This window comes from Patella vulgata, chromosome 9, assembly GCF_932274485.2.
Source record: "Patella vulgata chromosome 9, xgPatVulg1.2, whole genome shotgun sequence".
NCBI lineage: Eukaryota > Metazoa > Mollusca > Gastropoda > Patellidae > Patella > Patella vulgata.
Genome location: NC_065887.2, coordinates 38,793,502 through 38,813,551, shown reverse-complemented (window position 1 = coordinate 38,813,551; position 20,050 = coordinate 38,793,502). Strand labels below are relative to the sequence as shown.

General features: G+C 34.2%; 1 protein-coding gene across 9 annotated transcripts in view; it reads right to left on the bottom strand.

The window, feature by feature from the left end:
- The window catches only part of LOC126807867 (polypeptide N-acetylgalactosaminyltransferase 5), a 210,202-nt gene that overhangs the window by 27,144 nt on the left and 163,008 nt on the right, over positions 1 to 20,050 (bottom strand). For 7 of the 9 annotated variants that reach the window (XM_050532719.2, XM_050532722.2, XM_050532723.2 and 4 more), the window contains one exon: positions 7,899 to 8,559. In XM_050532719.2, the coding sequence (XP_050388676.1) occupies positions 7,899 to 8,316 (418 nt within the window). In that variant the 5' untranslated portion in view covers positions 8,317 to 8,559. Of the gene's footprint in view, positions 1 to 7,898; positions 8,560 to 15,744; positions 15,957 to 16,071; positions 16,278 to 20,050 lie in introns of those variants that run through there. The other 2 variants (XM_050532727.2, XM_050532721.2) reach the window with 2 other exon arrangements.

The window sequence follows — 20,050 nt, the reverse complement described above, 5'->3', positions numbered from 1 at the left end:
AACATAAAGCTACCAGAAGAAGAAGAAGAAGAAAACACAGTTTTCCTGTCAACAAATAGAACTACTAAGTAAGCAGTAACCTTGGTGACATAGCATCAAATATAAAGAATAAATGACAGTTATCAATTAAACTATAATTGAAGAACCTTTATGCACTTATGTAAAGAAATGATTAGAAAGATTTCTGACACAACAACTATGTTACAATTTTGAAGAACATCTATTATCTTGAATGAATGAATGAACACAACAGCTATGTTGTGATATGAAGCACATCTATGCAGAAATGAAATGAAATGGGGTTTAACGTCCTACTGTTCTGCTCAGACTGGGCTAATGACGACGGCATACGCCATACAGTGTGCTATAAGGGAAATTTTGCCCGGGCAGAGGCACTATGGCCTACTCTTATATCGAATTCCAACTGCCAAGGGATCTTATGAGTGCATGACAATGTGTACACAGGACCTTGGTTTTTCATCCCATCCAAATGACTAGACAGCTGTCCTTGTCAGGCCCTTCCGTCATGCACCAGTGACAAGGGCAAAATCAAGATGAATTTTCTCAGCCAATGCAGGGATCGAACACCCAACCTCCAGGCTAGCGAGCCAGCATCTTACCCACTTAGCCACCGTGGCTCCCAAGAAAATCTGTGCACTTGAATGAATGAATGAATGAATGAATTAACACAAGGTATTTTGAGAATTGAAGAACATCTATGCAAATAAATGAATGAATGAATGAATAAATGAAGATTTATGACACAACAATGTTGAGATTTTTCAGTTTTAAATCTATTGATCAGAGCATCAGTCCAGTATTATGCAAATAATACAATTTGCCAGCTGTTGTTGAAATAAAACTTTCCTTTAGATATTATTTGAAAACTACTGTTTTTATGATACAAATCAATCTCCATTGATTATGTGTCATGTCATTGCAAAAAAGTTTTCAGATTTCTGCTGATACGTACAATAAAGTTTTTGATATAGATTGACAATGAATCATTTCGCTTTCTAAATTTAAGAAGAAGATTATAAAAAAACAACACATTATAGATTATTAATGAAAATAAATATTTTTACTTCGAAAATAAAATCAATTGATAAAACTGTTTTTATGGGAAAATAACACTGTCAAGTTGTAGTTTAAAGTAACAATGTGTCATTTGTATTTTTGTCCGGGAGTGGGGGTGGGTGGTCGAATGGTATTAGTGCATGCACGTCGCCTGTCCAACCTCCTGGTTTTTTTATGGGTCCTCTGATTTCCTCCCACTGCTAAAGACCCCTACACGCAAGCGAATTATTGAAATAAAATTGAACCATATGTTAGTCCCAAAGTGACTTAGTTTGTGTTGAGTGGACATTAAAACCTCATTTCTCTCTTTCTCTGCATTTTGTCCACGATCTAATCCACACTACTCAGATTGATTATCTAACATTCAACTAGATCAAAATACCAGATAATCTTCTGACTTGGATTCAATCGGATTTGAAACAGGTCCATCAATTATGTTCGCGAACAACAAAATGGCAGCATGCTTATCATATAGCAAGCCGCATAGATCGATGAGATTTCAATTTCAACAGAATTCAACCATTTTTGAACTGATCTTCCTATTAGAGATTCATATTTCACAGTATTGCAAGGGATTCTTATTGCATTAAAATGATGCAATGAGACATTAAGGTTTTGTGGGAGATTGACTAACAAGAAATCTTAATTTAAGAGAAATAGATCAAAAGTCAGATTGATGTCCACCTCCTCAATCTCATACTAACAGCTGAAACTTACTAATTATTTGTAGATTTATCTTTTATTTTATAATACTGTTTATCGCTCTACGCCAAGTTTAAACATTCTACCTCGATTAGAAGCAGAGTTATTGTGTTCAGTGTAAAGAACATCTATACCAAGTTTGAACATTCTACCTCGATTAGAAGCAGAGTTATTGTGTTCAGCCTAAAGGAACATCTACACCAAGTTCAAACATTCTACCTCAATTAGAAGCAGAGTTATTGTGTTCCAAAACATGTGACGGACAAATGGACAGACATATTGACAAACATATTTTAATAGTCTCCCACTTTCTCTGAAAGTTGGGGGTCAAAAATTGAACGGAACTAAAGCAAATTGGATCCACAACTGAAACTTATTTAAGGGATGACAATTGCAATAAATTCATCAACTTGTATATACATACGAAACAAGATCGCGCAGATCGAAGAAAACTAAATTACAAACTCTTCTTGCAATCAATCAATCTGCCGAGTAATTTACTATCCTTTTATCAAAACAGCTACGGGGTTCCAAAACTATTTCAGGGTTAAATATGTTGGACACCTCAGGAAAATCAATTTTTGACGTACAATTCCTAGATTCGCTTAAAACTAACAAGATAAATTCATTTCTCATCCTGGCGAGTAACAAATCACAAAATGAATAATTAATGTGGTAATTTCGCAATTTTTTGCTTTCTGGTGTCTCGATCCACGGAGCTTTATCAATATTTAATTCAATATTCTCTCATATCCTGGGCAGACGGCGAAGATATATCTGTGATAATTTGTAAGATTAGAACTTTAAGTAGAATCTTTTTCATACCGTAGTGCAATGAGATTTTGAACGATGTGGATTTTAAAACCAAATCATAGCTTTAACGAAGCAAGAACCACTTTGATTTGTGGGTTAAAGATTCAAATGTTGATGGAGCCATGGTTGCTCAGTGACTATGGCACGCGCTCAATAACCAGGAGGTCCCAGGTTCGATCCTGGTATTGGCACAGGAAGTACCTCAGGATTTTCCAAGGTTGTTTCCCCTTGTAAGTGGTGAGAGATCAAGGGCCCAATCAGTGTCTAATCAGCCGAGGTCCCATATATACCTGATTTCGTGGAGGAAGTATTAAATACCGACATGAATTAGGGAAATCACGTATGAAAATGATAGTAACCCTCCATCAATATATTTATCAGATCACTGTGACATGTTGGACACTTTATGGTTAAGATTAAAGTCATCATAATGTATAAAAAAAAAAAGTTGAAAGCCCAGGCTTGACACAGATGTAAGGTTGAAGTCATTGGGGAAAGGATTACCGGTCTGACTCCATTTGACAGTCGGAGTCTATTTAAGACATACAAATTTAAAATTATCATCAAGCCATATGTCAACATTTTAGCAAATAAAGTAAGACCATAAGACAGTTGTCATAAAATATTGATAAATTTAACGTCAATTATTCAACAAGGTCTATAAATGGGGTTTAACTTCCTACTTTTTTGTACAAACCGGGCTAAAGAAAATGGTACATTGTAATATGTCTTGCAGTGTATTAAGAGGGAAATTTTGTCCAGGCAGCAGCGTTTCAGCCTACTCTTCCATCAATTTCCAACTGTCATTTCATTTCATGCACGTACACGCCAACATGTACCAAAACCTAGGTTTTTCATCTCATTTGAATGACTAGACATCCTTCCCAGGCCCTCTCTGTCCTGCAACACTGAGAAGGTGGAACCATGCCTGTAATCATCCTTCTCAGGCCCTCCACTGAGAAGGTGGAACCATGCCTGAAATCCCAGATGAACTTTCTCTGCCCACAGCGAGTTCGAAAACAGGACCCCTGGGTTACAGAGCCAGCACCCTACTCACAGCACCACCACTCCCTTGTTTTTTAGGTGATTAAATTGAAGATACTGTGTTGGCATAAATATATAAACCAGGTATTATTATTTTTCATTAATTCCCTTTCTGATCGCTCAGATATCGCAAAATGGACAAGAAAAATGATTAACACTAACCTGTAACACAATAAAAATATCCATTCCTTTTTAAACTTAACTTTAAATACAATAAAACTATCCATTCCTTTTTATACTTTATACTTATAATTCATTTGTAATGAATGTTAAAGAAGAGAAATGATGTTGGGATAAACTGCAGAATCATTGTTTGGTCAATAAAAACACACTTCATTTAAATGCATAAAGAATGTCCTTCAACAAATATTTTTGTTTCAACAAAATATGAGATTTGAGCAGAAAAAATAAATTGAACCACCTATCCATATTTTTCCTGCAAATGGTGACAAAATTAAACATTTATTTTTTTTGACTATCTTGAGCTAGACTTCAACATGCTATGACATTATGGGAGATTCGATAAAGAGTTAGCAGTTCTCACTATAATAGTTTAAAACTAGATAATGTAAAGGCAATTTGCTGAAAATTTAATTAAAATTGATCCACTATGAACCGAGAACTAAGCGATTGAAATTTCCACCTAGCCTCGATCATCATTACTAAAGTCTTATTCGAAAACCAAAAATACTTGGTTGTGCTGTTCAAAAGCGTTTAGTTCCAAATTTTAAACTAAACATCTTTCATGTGATTCATGTAGCTATTTATTTATCAAGACCAAAAAAAAGGAACAAATTGTTGTGGAAATAGACAGATTATAACCGGAATAGGTCTCTAAAGGTCAATCTATAATACGGACATAACAGAAAAAACCATCATGAATAATTAAATCGAATTTGTTCCTAATCCAGGCCAGCTCGTCTAGATATTGTAGATAATATTTTGTTGATTCGCAAAACTTGCTTAAAGGAGCAGTCCCTGTTTTCATGTCTCTGAAAACAAACGTTATTTGAGAGTTTGTAAATCACTTGTTAACTTCAATAACATAAAGGTTGGATCTTCAAAAGGTATATCAATCAAAAAATGGTTCAATTCCATTCAGTGTTTACAAAGATATGATAAACTGAAAAGTTTGCAAGGTGGTAATTCTGCTGCCTGTGCAACATTTTCCTAATAGCACACCACACATACTATATACCCATCTTCATTAGCCCAATTGGTGCAGAAAACTGAGAGAAATGGGGTTTAACATCCACTCGACACAAACTAGGTCATTTCAGGACTAACATATGGTTCTTTTTTATTTCAATACTTCGCTTGCCTGTATGGGGTCTTTAGCAGTGGGAGGAAACTGGAAAACCCACAAGGTGCAACAGGCGACCCTACTCATTGTCACTTACAACCGGGGAATCGAAACCACGCCAATTGACTCAATGACAGACCTTATGATGCAACACGCACACGCTAACCATTCGGGCATCCAGCTCCCCAAGAAAGTTAAGACTTTAAACTCCATTTCATTTCATTTGTAATGAATGTTAAAGAAGAGAAATGATGTTGGGATAAACTGCATAATCATTGTTTGGTCAATAAAAACACACTTCATTTAAATGCATAAAGAATGTCCTTCAACAAATATTTTTGTTTCAACAAAATATGAGATTTGAGCAGAAAAAATAAATTGAACCACCTATCCATATTTTTCCTGCAAACGGTGACAAAATTAAACATTTATTTTTTTGACTATCTTGACCTAGACTTCAACATGCTATGACATTCAAACAATTTGTTTCTTCACATATTGGGAGAAAAAAACTCCGCCAGGTTCATGACATTGGTTGTCGTTATTTTTAACAAAGAGCTTAAAATATCGACAGAGAATGTCGATGCAGTGTTTTGCCGAGCATGATTAAAATATGATTGCTATTAGCCGTCTGGCTAACCCTACGTGGCTTACATCACATCATTTTGTGCACAGTGATCTAAAACATACAAACTTTTGTAAAATAAACATGAGGTTCAGGGGTATAACCGCTTTCAGTTGAAAACATACCAACGTTTTTATTTATCAAGAATGCTAATCAGACCTCAAGTAGAGAGAGAGAGAGAGAGAGAGAGAGAAATGGGGTTTAACGGCCACTCGACACACACTAGGTCATTTCAGGACTAACATATGGTTCAATTTTATTTCAATAATTCGCTTCCACGTAGGGGTCTTTAGTAGTGGGAGGAAACCGAAGGACCCAGAGAAAACCCACAAGGCTGGACAGATGGCCCTACTCCTTGTCACGTACAACCAGGGAATCGAAACCACACCAGATGACTCAATGACAGACCTTATGTTACAGCGCGCAGTATTACACATTAGTTTTATGTTTTATAATTTCTCGAATATTGAAAGCTTGCAGGGAGTTTTGCAACACAACAGCTTAAGAAACAAGTTTGACTCTGTCCAGAACAAACCCATGTGGTTTCCAGTGACCTTCGTCAAGTTGATTCTGGTGACAAATGAACTGTCTAGAAGAAGAGAAAGAAGAGAGAAGAAAACAATAGCCAGGATTAGATCCCATAGTCAAAATACAAATAGGTGTGCCTCAAATAGTAGGCCAAATCACCAATCTGTTTTTAAGTTCTGCAAATATATTGTTGTGAGGTGGTTTAGAATCAGCAACCCTAACCTTAGCATTTTGACAAAATAAGTTTTGGCTGGGGGAATAAAAAAAAACCATTTAAATTTTGAAATCCTTCATAATGATCAAGGTACAGATTTCGTCTCCATTCCAGTCATTTCTGGGACCAATATAATATCTTTATTTCAATTATTTGCTTGCATACAGGAGTCTTTAACCCTCGTCCCTTGGTAAACTAATATTGAGAATATTGCACAGAATATACTGATTCTATTTAATTTAAATGAGTTAAAACAACAACAGAATGAAGTAGATAATCGGTAGCCATCACAGTTTGAACAAAATATATATTTTTTGAATTTATAAAAGTCAATACAAATGTAAATGAAATGGGGTTTATCATCCTACTTTTCTGCACCGACTGGGCTAATGAAGACCAGCAACAGAAATATAATCAAAAAGTACAACCTTACGGGCACAATATGCAAACTTTTGATGCACTTGTTGATGTACTTGTTGAAATACGGCCTAATGCCAATTTCAAAATGTGCATTGCTGGCTGTTTGATGCAATCGATGTAGAGATTATAGCTGCCAAAATTCATAAAAATATTATTTATGAAATTCTTAAATCCAAATTTGATAGTGCACATACATTTTCGACCAATCGGAACAATTTTATACCCCATCTAGTCTATTTTTTACAATTTCAATCTAAAAACAAAAAAAAATCTTTAAATTCTGCACCAGGCCTTTATCTATTTGCAATAAAACATAAGGTTTGTTAAGCCTATATGTTTAGGGTTGTGTTGCCACGAAGGCATTAGCTAGGAAAATATTTAAGATAAAGTTTAATGGTAAAACTTGTCAATACCCAACTGGTACATATTAACAGCCATGTTTTATCTCTTGGTGTCACTAGATATTATCTAAGATACCGTATATATTTATCTTTGCCACGTTTCTTACAAATTAAAACATCAATTATAAATGAAAAACAATAGCCATTCTATCTCAAGTAAGAGAGATTGGGCTTAAAAGAGAGTGAAAGCAAGTGAGAGAGAGAGAGAGAGAGAGAGAGAGGTTCACTCAACACAATATTTCAGAATGTATTTGACCTGTACAAGCCTAGAATCAAACTTCAGACACTTGTATCAACAGATGTCAGGGGTAACCAGGAATGTTTTTGATTAGTGAGCTAGCTCCATACTTATTGATCCATGAAATAAAGAGTAGGCTGTATCAGGCTGTATGGTATATCCCCTTCTTCATCAACCCAATTGGTACAGGACTGAACCCTATTTCATATTATTTTAAAGAGACAATGTCTCTAAGAGGAATCCAATCTGATTTAATGTCCTTACCAAGTTACTTATACAGGTAATGCACAATGTGTAGTGTATCATGTACATGTCATTTTTGCAAGTCATGGGTTCATCCCAGACAGGCCCTGCCTACATACTGAGTTTTCTCCATGCGCTCTGCTAAAGATCCCATTGCTAATATGATCTCAAAAAAACAATAGATACTTAAAATTCACAAGAAGTCAATTTTTGGATCACTTGTGTCTACTAGTCATGGTTCTGTATCAAAATCAAAATCAACGAAATAAATAAAATATTTTAAAACTTACCAGGCCCGTTAGGGTCATGATTTTTTTCTACTGTGTCATCGTTATCTTCTTCTCGAGGCTCAAACCTTAACTTCATATCCTTTTCACGCTGTCGACTCTTACGTTCGCGACTATCTAAATTATCATCTAATTTTCTACTTTCTATATTTCTATCAACTTCGTGGATCTTGCGATCGTGTCCTAAAGGTTCACTGTCTATTTGATTGTCAAGATTTTTAAAATTCTTTTCTATATTAAGGGACTTGGGTGGCGGATGTAGAGGTTTTTCTCGTTTATCTATGTCCACTGACAAATCATTTTGACTGGACGTCAATTTGCCACTAGAACTGAATAACAACACAGCTAATATCCATATTAACGGAACGGCGATAATGGCCTTAAATAACAATCCTCGTCTTCTACGAAAGAAACTTGCCATTTTGGAAATAAAACTATGAAAAAAAAATTAAAATATCACAGTTATGGTTTGGATGAATGATTGGATTTTTCGGATATTATTCTCCCTCGGCAGTATAAATTTTTCTCTTTTTTTTTTAAAAAAAGTTAATCCTGAAGGAATTCTCGTTTGTTGTAAGTCTGTAAGTTGCAGGGTCCTGGCAGTTATCTTATCCAGACCTGGTTTCTGCGATGTACTATCTATCCATCGTGAGAACTGTTAAACCTGGAATGACAAGACAGACATATTTAGAGATAAAATTACAAGCCTAGGATGTCCGTGCTTTGGTCTATATAATTTTCACATATTTGTAAACATATTCGATAATACATCTACTGGTAATAAGTTATATTCTTATGGTGAGACAGGCTTACTTAAGTTGAAACACAGCTCATTCGGAAACACAGTGAAAGTAAAACCATGTCATAGTCAAATTTTCGCTCCCAATTTCTGTAGAAATGACTACCCCCAACTCTATGGAAAGATGACATATTAGAATTCAATTTATTTTCAGATTGAATATATAGGACCAAGACAAATGCTACTATAAAATATAACTTTTATAATTACACAGTATAAAAGCACAATTACTTGTGTAGAAATGACTACCCCTAACCCTATGGTGATATATGACATTATATATCTATAACCAATTTGAGTTATCAATACCGTAAATACTTAAATTGAAAGGACTAGGACAAAAACTCATATAAAATATATCAGACTTAGACAAACCCTCATACATATTACGTACACAAACGATCATATAAAATATATCAGACATAGACAAACGCTCATATAAAATATATCAGACTTAGGCAAACGCTCACATAAAATATATCAGACTTAATTAGACAAACGATCATATAAAATATATCAGACTTAATTAGACAAACGATCATATAAAATATATCAGACTTAGACAAATGCTCGTATAAAATATATCAGACTTAGACAAACCCTCATATAAAATCTATCTTTGATAATTGCACTGTATAAAACCACAATTACTTCATTTCCAAAATCCACAACCAGGTGATTCACTCAGATTTAAACGAGTTATGTATTCTATACATTTGTTGGTTATAAAATCCTGTTAAACAGACCTACCTGACGAGTTCTAGCAAATAACTAACTAGAGTATATCTATGTCATATTATCTATGTCATTTGTTCAGATAAACATTATTTAAAGAAGCCATCCCAGATATATTGTAGTAAATAGAATACGTTAATCTGTATATTTTAGTGAATAGAATAGCTCAATTTTGTATATTTCAGTTAATAGAATAGCTAAATTTTGTATATTTTAGTCAATAGAACAGCTCAATTCTGTATATTTTAGTCAATAGGATATAGTTTAATTATGTAATGTATATTTGAATAAATATAATTATTTATAAACTTTCTTTGAAAAGTTTATCCTATTCTTGTGAAACATTGTCTGAAAAACATCTTCAACACCCATGTATCAAACGATGCGCAGTGAAAGCTGGGACTGTTCCTTTAATGTGTAGGTCAATCACTAAGAACTATATATTAAGTGGTCAAATCTGGGACTGTCACTCATTGAGCAACTTCGGCTTCCGTTGCTTTAAAGTGTAGGCCGATCATTAAGTAGATTGTTGAATCAAATATAGATATCAACTAGTATAGGACTACAGTTGCCATATGAATTTTTAAAAATAGATCAGTAATTATATACCCAGTGTCTTGTATCGCTAATCAATTTCCGGGGTTAATTTTAATAATGAAATAAAGTCTTACAACACAAGTTTTATTTAGATAGTAATCTATAGCCAGTTAAATTTTAAAGTGTAGATTACATGCCATCTGGAGCTCTGATGTTTGGGAATAGGAATGAAATATCATTTAATTTAGAATATAGTTAATGACAATATTTGGTATGTAATTTAGAATATAATTGATGACAATATTTGATCTATATCTAATTTAGTATATAATTGATGAATCTAATTTAGACGACATAGAGGATATTTGTCGTTTTAGAGATGAAATAAAATATGTTATTCACGACAAAACGACAAATGTTCTATTTATTTTATGATTTTACAATCATTTTAGGTAAAAACAACATGGACTACTTTAGCCAGTGGAATAACACTTTATTTCACTGATAAAAAGCGGTATTCCACTACTGATCATAAAATAAATATATATATATATATATATATTACAGTTGATGACAATATTTAATCATGAAATTCATGAACATTTATTCTACAAATTGAAAAGTTTATACTACTCACCCTATATCTTTTATATACACAAACTAACTATATAACTAAAATCAGCTATCTTTTAACACTTTCAATCAAAAAACAATCACAAGTTTTATATATATCAATTTTTTTGACATTTGCAATTAAAAAAAGAAATTCCCACCTCAGGAATTCAAGATTATATATTTCCCTATATTATACGTATATTTTTATCCACTGGTAATAAAAAGCCATTTTTAAACAGCTAATAAAATTTCAAGTGCTAGTTGTCTGTTATATACACCAATGCTTATTATTATATGTGATCAATCTTGAGTGGCATTTACCGATTGAGCACATTAAAAAACACAACACAATTTATATGGAAAACAATCACTGGTTTATACACATATAGCACAACGATAAGAGAATACTTGTTGAAACGTCGGGCTATATGTGTATAAACCAGTGATTGTTTTCCATATAAATTGTGTTGTGTTTTTATATATGTGACTATTTGCAATGCATACTAAAAACATATTCCTTTCTTAAAAATAAATTATCAATTTAATTTGAAGTCCTATATATTCTTCAATATTAACCATTTCCAATAAATATTGAAAACATAAAGATCTTTTAGAAATAAGTCATGGTTATAAACTTATAATAAGCTAGTCAAGACTCAAGACTATATTTATATTATCTGCTTTTTCTGTTATCATGCCTATTGTATATTCTTCAATACTGTTAGTCATTTATCTAGAAAAGTAACTAACCTAATAAAATTGTTGTCCTACCTGCATCAGTTACAACCAAACACTAGCATATATAAATATGATGTATATCACTGTGGTATATGTGAATTTATCATATCTATGTTTTATTTACCTCTAGAGATAAGAAATAAAAGGTTGAACCAACATTGTATTTACCTGGAGGGTGTTATATAGATTACATCATAGTTATTGTATTTCTAACCCCTCCAGTTAAGATACTCATCTAAAAACGCATCTAACCCCTCCAGTTAAGATACTCATCTAAAAACGCACAAGTCTGTGTTGAATTGTAAGTTATCATATAAAATCATATATCTCTTATAATAACTAACATACAGGTGGAAAAAATAGTTTTATGATAACCCTAACTATAGAAAATACAAAAAACAGACCCATTAAGACTACCTTTTTTTTCCAAAGGGTTAGTGCATGCGTGCTGTATCAAGGTCTGTCATTGAGTAAACTGATGTGGTTTCAATTCCCCGGTTGTACATGACAAGGAGTAGGGTCGCCTGTTCAACCTCATGGGTTTTCTCTGGGTCCACGGGTTTCCTCCTACTGCTAAAGACCCCTACGCACAAGCGAATTGTTGAAATAAAATTGAACAATATGTTAGTCCCGAAATGACCTAGTTTGTGTTGAGTGGAGGTTAAACCTCTCTCTCTCTCTCTCTCTTACTCAACTTACTGAACAGAAAACCCACCCCACTTCTCTATATGATTTCTACTAACACTGGTCTAAATTAGCAAAAGTGCACAATAACAATGAAAATGTCTTATATTAAATACTGTACGGATATAGATGCATTATGTAAGAATCAGATAAAGAGTTAGCCATTCTTGCTATTATAGTTAAAAAAAGATAATGGAAAATGAAGATATTGAAAATTTCAGTCAAATTATTTTATTGTGAGCAAAGTTATGAGTGTTTTACCCAAATGTAGTGTATATTGTTTATTATCATGGCAACAGCAGTACATGACAATCAAGACTAAGTCAAGACTAAATCTCATTTATCTATTTCATTGTCTAGAGAGTTGATTATGTTGAAGTTTATATAACATTTGATAGTAGAAAAAAATGACTGCAATATTAAGCCGATTTAGCTCGTACATAATACCACTTTCAAATAAAATATTTGCTTTATCTGTTGTAGATTATATAATGGAGGCTCCCAAGGTATTTTATCAGTAATTTTGTTCTAATCTTTAAAATAAATAACACTTTTATATAATTCTATAATTCTTACAATAAAACTTTTATTTGGTTCTTCTAAGACATGCCATTAAGCCTTTATCACCTCGGACAGTTCGAAAAGACGACCCATCCACCCAAGGATGAATAACTGTGGCCCCTGGAAGAACTGGAATACACATACAACCAAGATACCTATTCACATGGGGGGTTGGATGGCTGAATAGTTAGCGTGCGCGCACTGTATCATAAAGTCTGTCATTGAGTCGACTGGCGTGGTTTCGAATCCCCGGTTGTACGTGGCAAGGAGTAGGGTCGCCTGTCCAACCTCGTGGGTTTTCTCCGGGTCCTCCGGTTTCCTCCCACTGCTAAAGACCCCTACGCGCAAGCGAATTATGTAAATAAAATTAAAGCATATGTTAGTCCCAAAATGACCTAGTTTGTGTCGAGTGGACGTTAAACCCCATTTCTCTCTCTCTCTCTCTCTCTCTCTCCTATTCACATATCTCGGGAGGTCTGAGACTGTAGTTTTGATGGTTTCTGGCTGTCCAGGAATATACTGTATGAACTATATCACTTTTTTAAAATAAAATTTTCTTCAATGAACTGGTGCAGTCAATATTTACATGTACCAAGTGCTAAAGGGTTAAGGATAACCCTCTTAAATTGATTTACGTCAAAATAAATTATTGAACTGGGTTCATCAGGTGTATTAATTCAGAAAACAAGACAGCAGGCACTAAAATCAAAGTTATATATATTTACAGTCAAAAAAACTTCGTTTATTTTTAATAAACATTAATCTATTTAATTTTAGGATTGGGAAACAGACAAAGCCTATTTAATCCCCCTCCCCATATAATCTCTCTCCCTGAGAGAGGGAGGAACAAAATAAAACCTATATTAAAACATTTTTTCAAATAATGGGGGGTTGGATGGCTGAATGGTTAGCACGTGCGTGCTGTATCATAAAGCCTGTCATTGAGTCAACTGGCATGGTTTCGAATCCCCGGTTGTACATGACAAGGAGTAGGGTCGCCTGTCCAACCTCGTGGGTTTTCTCCGCGTCCTCCGGTTCTCCCCCACTGCTAAAGACCCCTACGCGCAAGCGAATTATTGAAATAAAAAATTAAAAACCATATGTTAGTCCCGAAATGACCTAGTTTGTGTCTAATGGACCTTAAACCCCATTTCTCTCTCTTTCAAATAAATTCTGTTTATCATTTCATTTGAGTAAACTTTTTTACTTGTCATGCAATCTAATTTTTATGTTGAGGGGTCTCTCAACCTGAAGTCTCTCAAGACTCCTCCGCCAGCAATGATATCTCCACGATGATGAAAAGAATATAATTTACCCCTACAACTACATACAATAGACATACATTTACAGAGTTACAGCACAGATTTTTTTATCCAGTGTCGTGTAGAGAGATGCAGAAGAGGTAGTGACCCCAAACATCTGAAAATCAGATTTTTCATTCAAGTCTATATTTTGATATTAGGCAATGATTATTAGGGAGATAAAAGGAACTAAAAACCTGTTCTTGAATTCTTGATGGGGACTGCGGTGGCTCAGAGAATAAGACATTGGCTCGCTAGCCTGGCGACTTTTTGTTTGATCCTGGTGTTGGCCAAGAAAGTTCATCAGGATTTGCCGGCATGTTGCCCCCTTGTCAGCGGTGCAGGTCAGATGGTCTGAGAAGGAACAATGTATAGTCTTTCAGATGGGACGAAAAAATGAATCAGTGTTTACAGTGGCGTGCATATAAATGAACCCTTGACAGATGGAATTCGAAATAGTAGACTGTAGCTTCACGGGCTGGGCAAAATTTTCCTCCTAGCACACTGCATGCCCATCTTCATTAGCCAAGTCAGAGCAGAAAGCAGGATGTTAAACTCTATTTCATTTCATTTAATTTCCTATTCTTGATCTGTGTCTAAAGTGGAATCCAGTAACAAAGTAATATTGCATATTAATCCACTTGAGATTTCTTTTAATAATACAGATGATCATAGTATGTTGGGTTGCCTCCCTTGTTGTGAGTTTGTTGCCTCCCTTGTTGTGAGTTTGTTTTTCTTTTGAATGATGCCTGTATCTTAATGTGAATCCAGTCTTTGTGTCCCTATCAACCCACACAAAATTTCACAACTGAAGGGTCATTAATGATTTGTTTTACGTTAATTCCATTCTCAGTAAACTCATTTTTAAAATTTAAGAAGTACTTTAGATGAAAATGTATCAAGTGCTAGCTTCCGTATCGGCATCTCAAAAAGAGGAAACCATTTCCAAAAACACCTAAAACTACCACAAACAGCTAGTCCTTTCTAAATCCGTCTTTACTTTAAAGTTTCGTATTAAAGCACTTCAAAAGGTATCAGATGAATATTGTTATTTCTTCTGGTGTGTGTGAAACTCAGCCAAGATTTCTCGGACATTTGAGTATTTTGTAAATATGTAATAAGTTTGTGTGGTAGTAAATAAACACCAGTCCAGTAGTACTTTTTGAATAAATCAAATAAAATGAAATGGAGTTCAACGTTCTACTTTCGTGCAGCAATAGAGGTAATGAAGACATGCGTGTCCCCGCCAACCTTTCAACAGTTCTTTTACATGAAAGCCAATGTGTACACAAATTAATGACGGTTCTTCCTACAATCTGAACAAGATAGTACACATTCCTTGTCAGCTCCTGACAATTGGGACCGAGCTTGAATGATCCAATGATTTTTTATCAGCCCATGCCGGAATTTGAAACTGGGACATTCCAGTCAAGATTCCAGTATCTTTAACCACTACCACAACTCCCAACTGTGTAGTTATTTACAGCACAACATAAAATTTTACTTTGTTCTTCAAATCAACTTTTATTTACAGACAATTCCATCACAATAAAACAAATACAATTGAGCTAAATCCTTCACAAAAGATAACTCTACCCAAAATCAACCAGAACTTAAAAATTGTAAATAGTAGAATTGTGACCCGTTTATTCCAGTTCAATTACTATATGCCATTGAAACAATTTTTGAGCTTCAGTTGGTCTGCCCAGCTCAAATCATATGCATTATTCATTAATTTAAAAATTTGCCAGGGGAAGCCTCCAGAACCTCATTTTAGCTTGCTGTACTGGTAACTCCAAGCAACTTAAAATGAATTGTTTCAATTATTGGGACCTGATTAGTGGGGCTCGATCCGTGAATAAGAATGCCAAGACCTTACCTGTGAAATAACCCAGACGTCTAGAATATTACACACAACTAAATATAATAAATTCCTAGTTGAGTTCAAGTAAAAAACAAGCACCATGAGTAGAATGACATCCGTTCACTAAGTCTCCTAATATACAGACCGTTTTACACTGAATATACAAATGACGTAACAAACCGTTGCACAAATTTCTTTTTATGTCAAATTTTCTTTTACAACAACCAAGAATAAGTCTGGTCACTTTTGAAGTTTTAATTTTAGCCAAGAAATTTTAGCAAGACGTAAGTACGACATTTCGGCAAATTCTACACTTTTTCCCCTAAAGTAGAACTTGCATACCTTGCATCGCTGATGCTGAATCAATTGTCTTTGGCTTATCGTTGCATTTATGATATTTTTTGTCGTCCTTTTTGTTGGCCGATCATGACTACGCTTTCCTCCGTGAGACGATTATATCATCAGAGTGGAGTTACTCGAGGCAAGACACACTATCTTTTCCCAGTAATGCCAAAAGCAAATACTAAATGTTTGAAATAGCCTCAGGTCGCATGTGAGCTGCACAATAGGCTTACGTAGCCATTACATCACCGTTGACAACAGAACATTTTGTTACAACATATGTCACCGGGTCCAACTGAGAAGAAATTTGTGTCGACATGTCATCTGGTTTGAAGTCAGATTGACAACAGTTTAACGACATATTTTACAACTATGTGATAGGGCATCTTTTTAAGCCTGCCAATGAAACAACACTATATCTATTTTTAACTTATCCCCCCTTTTCTATGATCTTTAGTCCCCCAAAAACAAAATAAATAAATACATTTTACACAGGGGTCGGAAGGATTTCAGATGATCCTTTTAAGTGTTTTCTTATTACTTTTTTTCTAAGTACGTGTACTAAGGACGAGCCAATTTTTAAATAAAACAATCTCTAAAAGTATATTAGTTTTTACTTTTTGAAGATTCAACAATTGGAACAAATAAAAAATGAAGCTTTTAAATTATATCATAAAACCCGAGACCAGCCAATTTTTGTTTTCTTTCAAAAATCAACAAAACAAACCATCTCTTTCAGCCATACTAACCAAGATTTTTGCACGTTTGACCCCGAATCATCCTCTTTGAAAAAACTCCCCCACAGCTCTTTTCAGCTAGCCTCGCTTTGATGCTGCATGTCATTCATTTTGTGATTCCAATATTACAAATATTGATTGAATGAAAACACAAACAGATGAAAATATAAATTTCAAAGAAAATTACCGTCATGTCAAACATGTAGTTCCAAAGACAATATACAAGGATTTATATGTTTATATTTTTAAGTTCTCTTTATTTCTATGTTATTTTGATATTCCTGCACGGATGATCTCATCAAACAACCCCCAAACCACAAACCGATTCAAGTGAGTGCATTTTTGTAAAATTTGCATTGAGTTTTGGTATGTAAAGGGGGGGGGGGGGGAGGGGGGAAGAAAAAAAGATGCTTTTAAAGTTTTAACCACATTGGCAGAGATATAACCACTTAAAAGTTATTTCTGGTTGGTAAAATATTTGAACATTTTATAAATTATGAAAAGAAGGTAAAGTGATATATGATGTGAGAGAGGAAGGCCGTTCTGTGCCTGTTCACACTATATTTCAGTTATTTGGAGACTAAAACATCTATTTCTCAGTTCATTCATATTTTCTGCCAATCTGTTTCAATATCTACTCTGGGAGTGTACACTCAAAGACTGAGATAAAAATGATATTTTTATGAAATTTTACATTATCGCTGTTAAATTCGTTGTACTTAATTCATCCATCTTTCATCCAACTCACAGAGTACTTGGTCCTATACTTGAGTCTTGGGGCTTATAATCAAGGAGTTGTCCCCTATACTTAAGTCTTGGGGGCATACATTCACAGAGTTGTCCCTATACTCGAGTCATGTGGTTATACAATCAAGGAATAATCAAGGATATAATCCTTGAACGGCATTTAGTGATTTAATACATTAAAAAAACACAACAAAATTTATATGAAAAACAATCACTGGTTTATACACATAAAGCACAACGTTTCAACAAGTATTCTCTAATCGTTATCAAGTACTTGTTGAAACGTGCTATATGTGTATAAACCAGTGATTGTTTTCCATATAAATTGTGTTGTGTAAGCAAGGTGTTGGTCTCTAACAAAAATAATAGGCGTAAACTGTTCTTTAGAACAAAATAAATGAAGGGGTGTCCCTTTCTAAAGCAAATGAAATGAAATGTGGTTTAATGAACTTTTTTTCACCAATCAGGATAATTAAGGATAAGGGGTATTTTTTCTGGTACAGCAGCGTTGGCAACCTACTCTTTATTGAAGTCCAGCTGTCAAGGATTCTTTATACATTCATACCAACATTTACACAGAACGTCTCACTAGCAGTAACCATGCTGCAATATCTCAGATAATCTTCTAGGCAAAAAACACAGCAATCGAACCCCAAAAGTCCTGGTTAGATGGCCAGCGTCATACTCAATGAGAAATCATTTTTCCGAAGACAGTTTCTCAAGCAATAGTAATTAAAATGGTGTCAGTTTATGAATTCCCTAAGTTTGTGGTGTGGTACTCCTAAATTTGCTATAACAATAATCTTCAGCTGTGAAGAAATTTATTCATTTTATTGAATTCAAAATTATTATCTTCAAGTATGTCATATTGGTTTCAGCAAATCTTCGAAAGGTAGGAGACAAAAGTAACATTTTTAAAAATGTATAAACACGAATAAAAATTAATATCCCCCCCCCCTCCACCAGAATATTCTTTATCCCTAATACTTGTGTATTTGCAACATATTATTTATAAACTGTATGTTATAAGGGAGGTTACAATAAAAAAAATTTGCGCAAAATGTGATCTTTAAAAACATTTGACCATTTTATATTGCGTTAATAAATTAACTTCGTGACATAAGGGAAGGGAAGACAATATGTTTTATGAGACTTCAAGTCTTATTTTATTATGAAGTTGTTTTGCGATTGTGTTTTACGATCGTGTTTAGTTTTATGATCACAAGACACATGTTTTTTAATGTAAATATACGACAATATCACACGCACTACTTGTCAATCAAGATTATACTTTGTTTTTTATTTTATTAATGAATATATTATTATAATTAGACATTGTTGTTGAATGATTTATTGTAAATCATGACTACTAATTGTATAATGACCATCATAAATCAATTAATTGTCCCTTAGCTGATTTAATACTTCTGATTCTGTTTCATTCTTATATGCCGGACATGTCCATCTGGATTTCTGAAAATCCGACCGTAAATATGCCCAAGATAACATATATAGTGTGAATTAAAAATTTTAATACATAAATGAAATGAAATGGGGTTTTAACATTTTACATGTACTTTTCTGAACTGAACGGGCCAAGGAAGCCAGACACACATCATACACACCAGGTAATGTGCTAAGAGGGGAATTTTGCCTGGGCAGCAGCATTTCTGTCTAGTCTTCATCAAATTCCAACTGTTAAACCCTGGAACTGATATTTTTACCTTAATTCAGAGATAGATAATACATTTTACCCGAGTCCTTCAAATTAGCAAAACATTTCCTGGTGTACAACTCACTAGTTTTAAAACTACGCTTTTATACGATATCTACAAATTTATCACACTCTTATAAACTTGTATGAGATAAAAAAAAACATATATCAATACTGTACAGTCGATTACTGACTACAGGTGTTATAATAGATATATGATCCTGTTTAATTATATATATGTATGTAGGTATAATCAGGTCTTGTTACCCTCAATAACCACACCTGTCCAGGTGTTTACAGGTATATCAAATAAAAATCCTTATTACCCACACTGTGGATACAGAGAGAGAGAAAGAGAGAGAGAGAGACTAACATATGGTTCAATTTTATTTCAATAATTTGCATGCGCGTAGGACTCTTTAGCAGTGGGAGGAAACCAGAGAAACCGGAGAAAACCCATGAGGTTGGACAGGCGACCCTACTCCTTATCATGTACAAACAGGGAATCAAAACTTCGCCAGCTGACTCAATGGCAGGCACGCACGCGTTATCCATTCGGCCATCCACCTCCCCTCACTGTGGATACAACCAGATCATTCATTAAAAATGCCTTCCTGCATACAGAAATGAAATGAAATGGGGTTAAATCCTACTGTTCTGCTCCAACCAAACTAATGAAGATGGGCACATGCCATGCAGTGTGCTATAAGGGACATTTTGCCCAGATAGCATCTCTATGGCCTACTCTTTCATCAAATTCCAACTATCAAGGGTTCTTTTA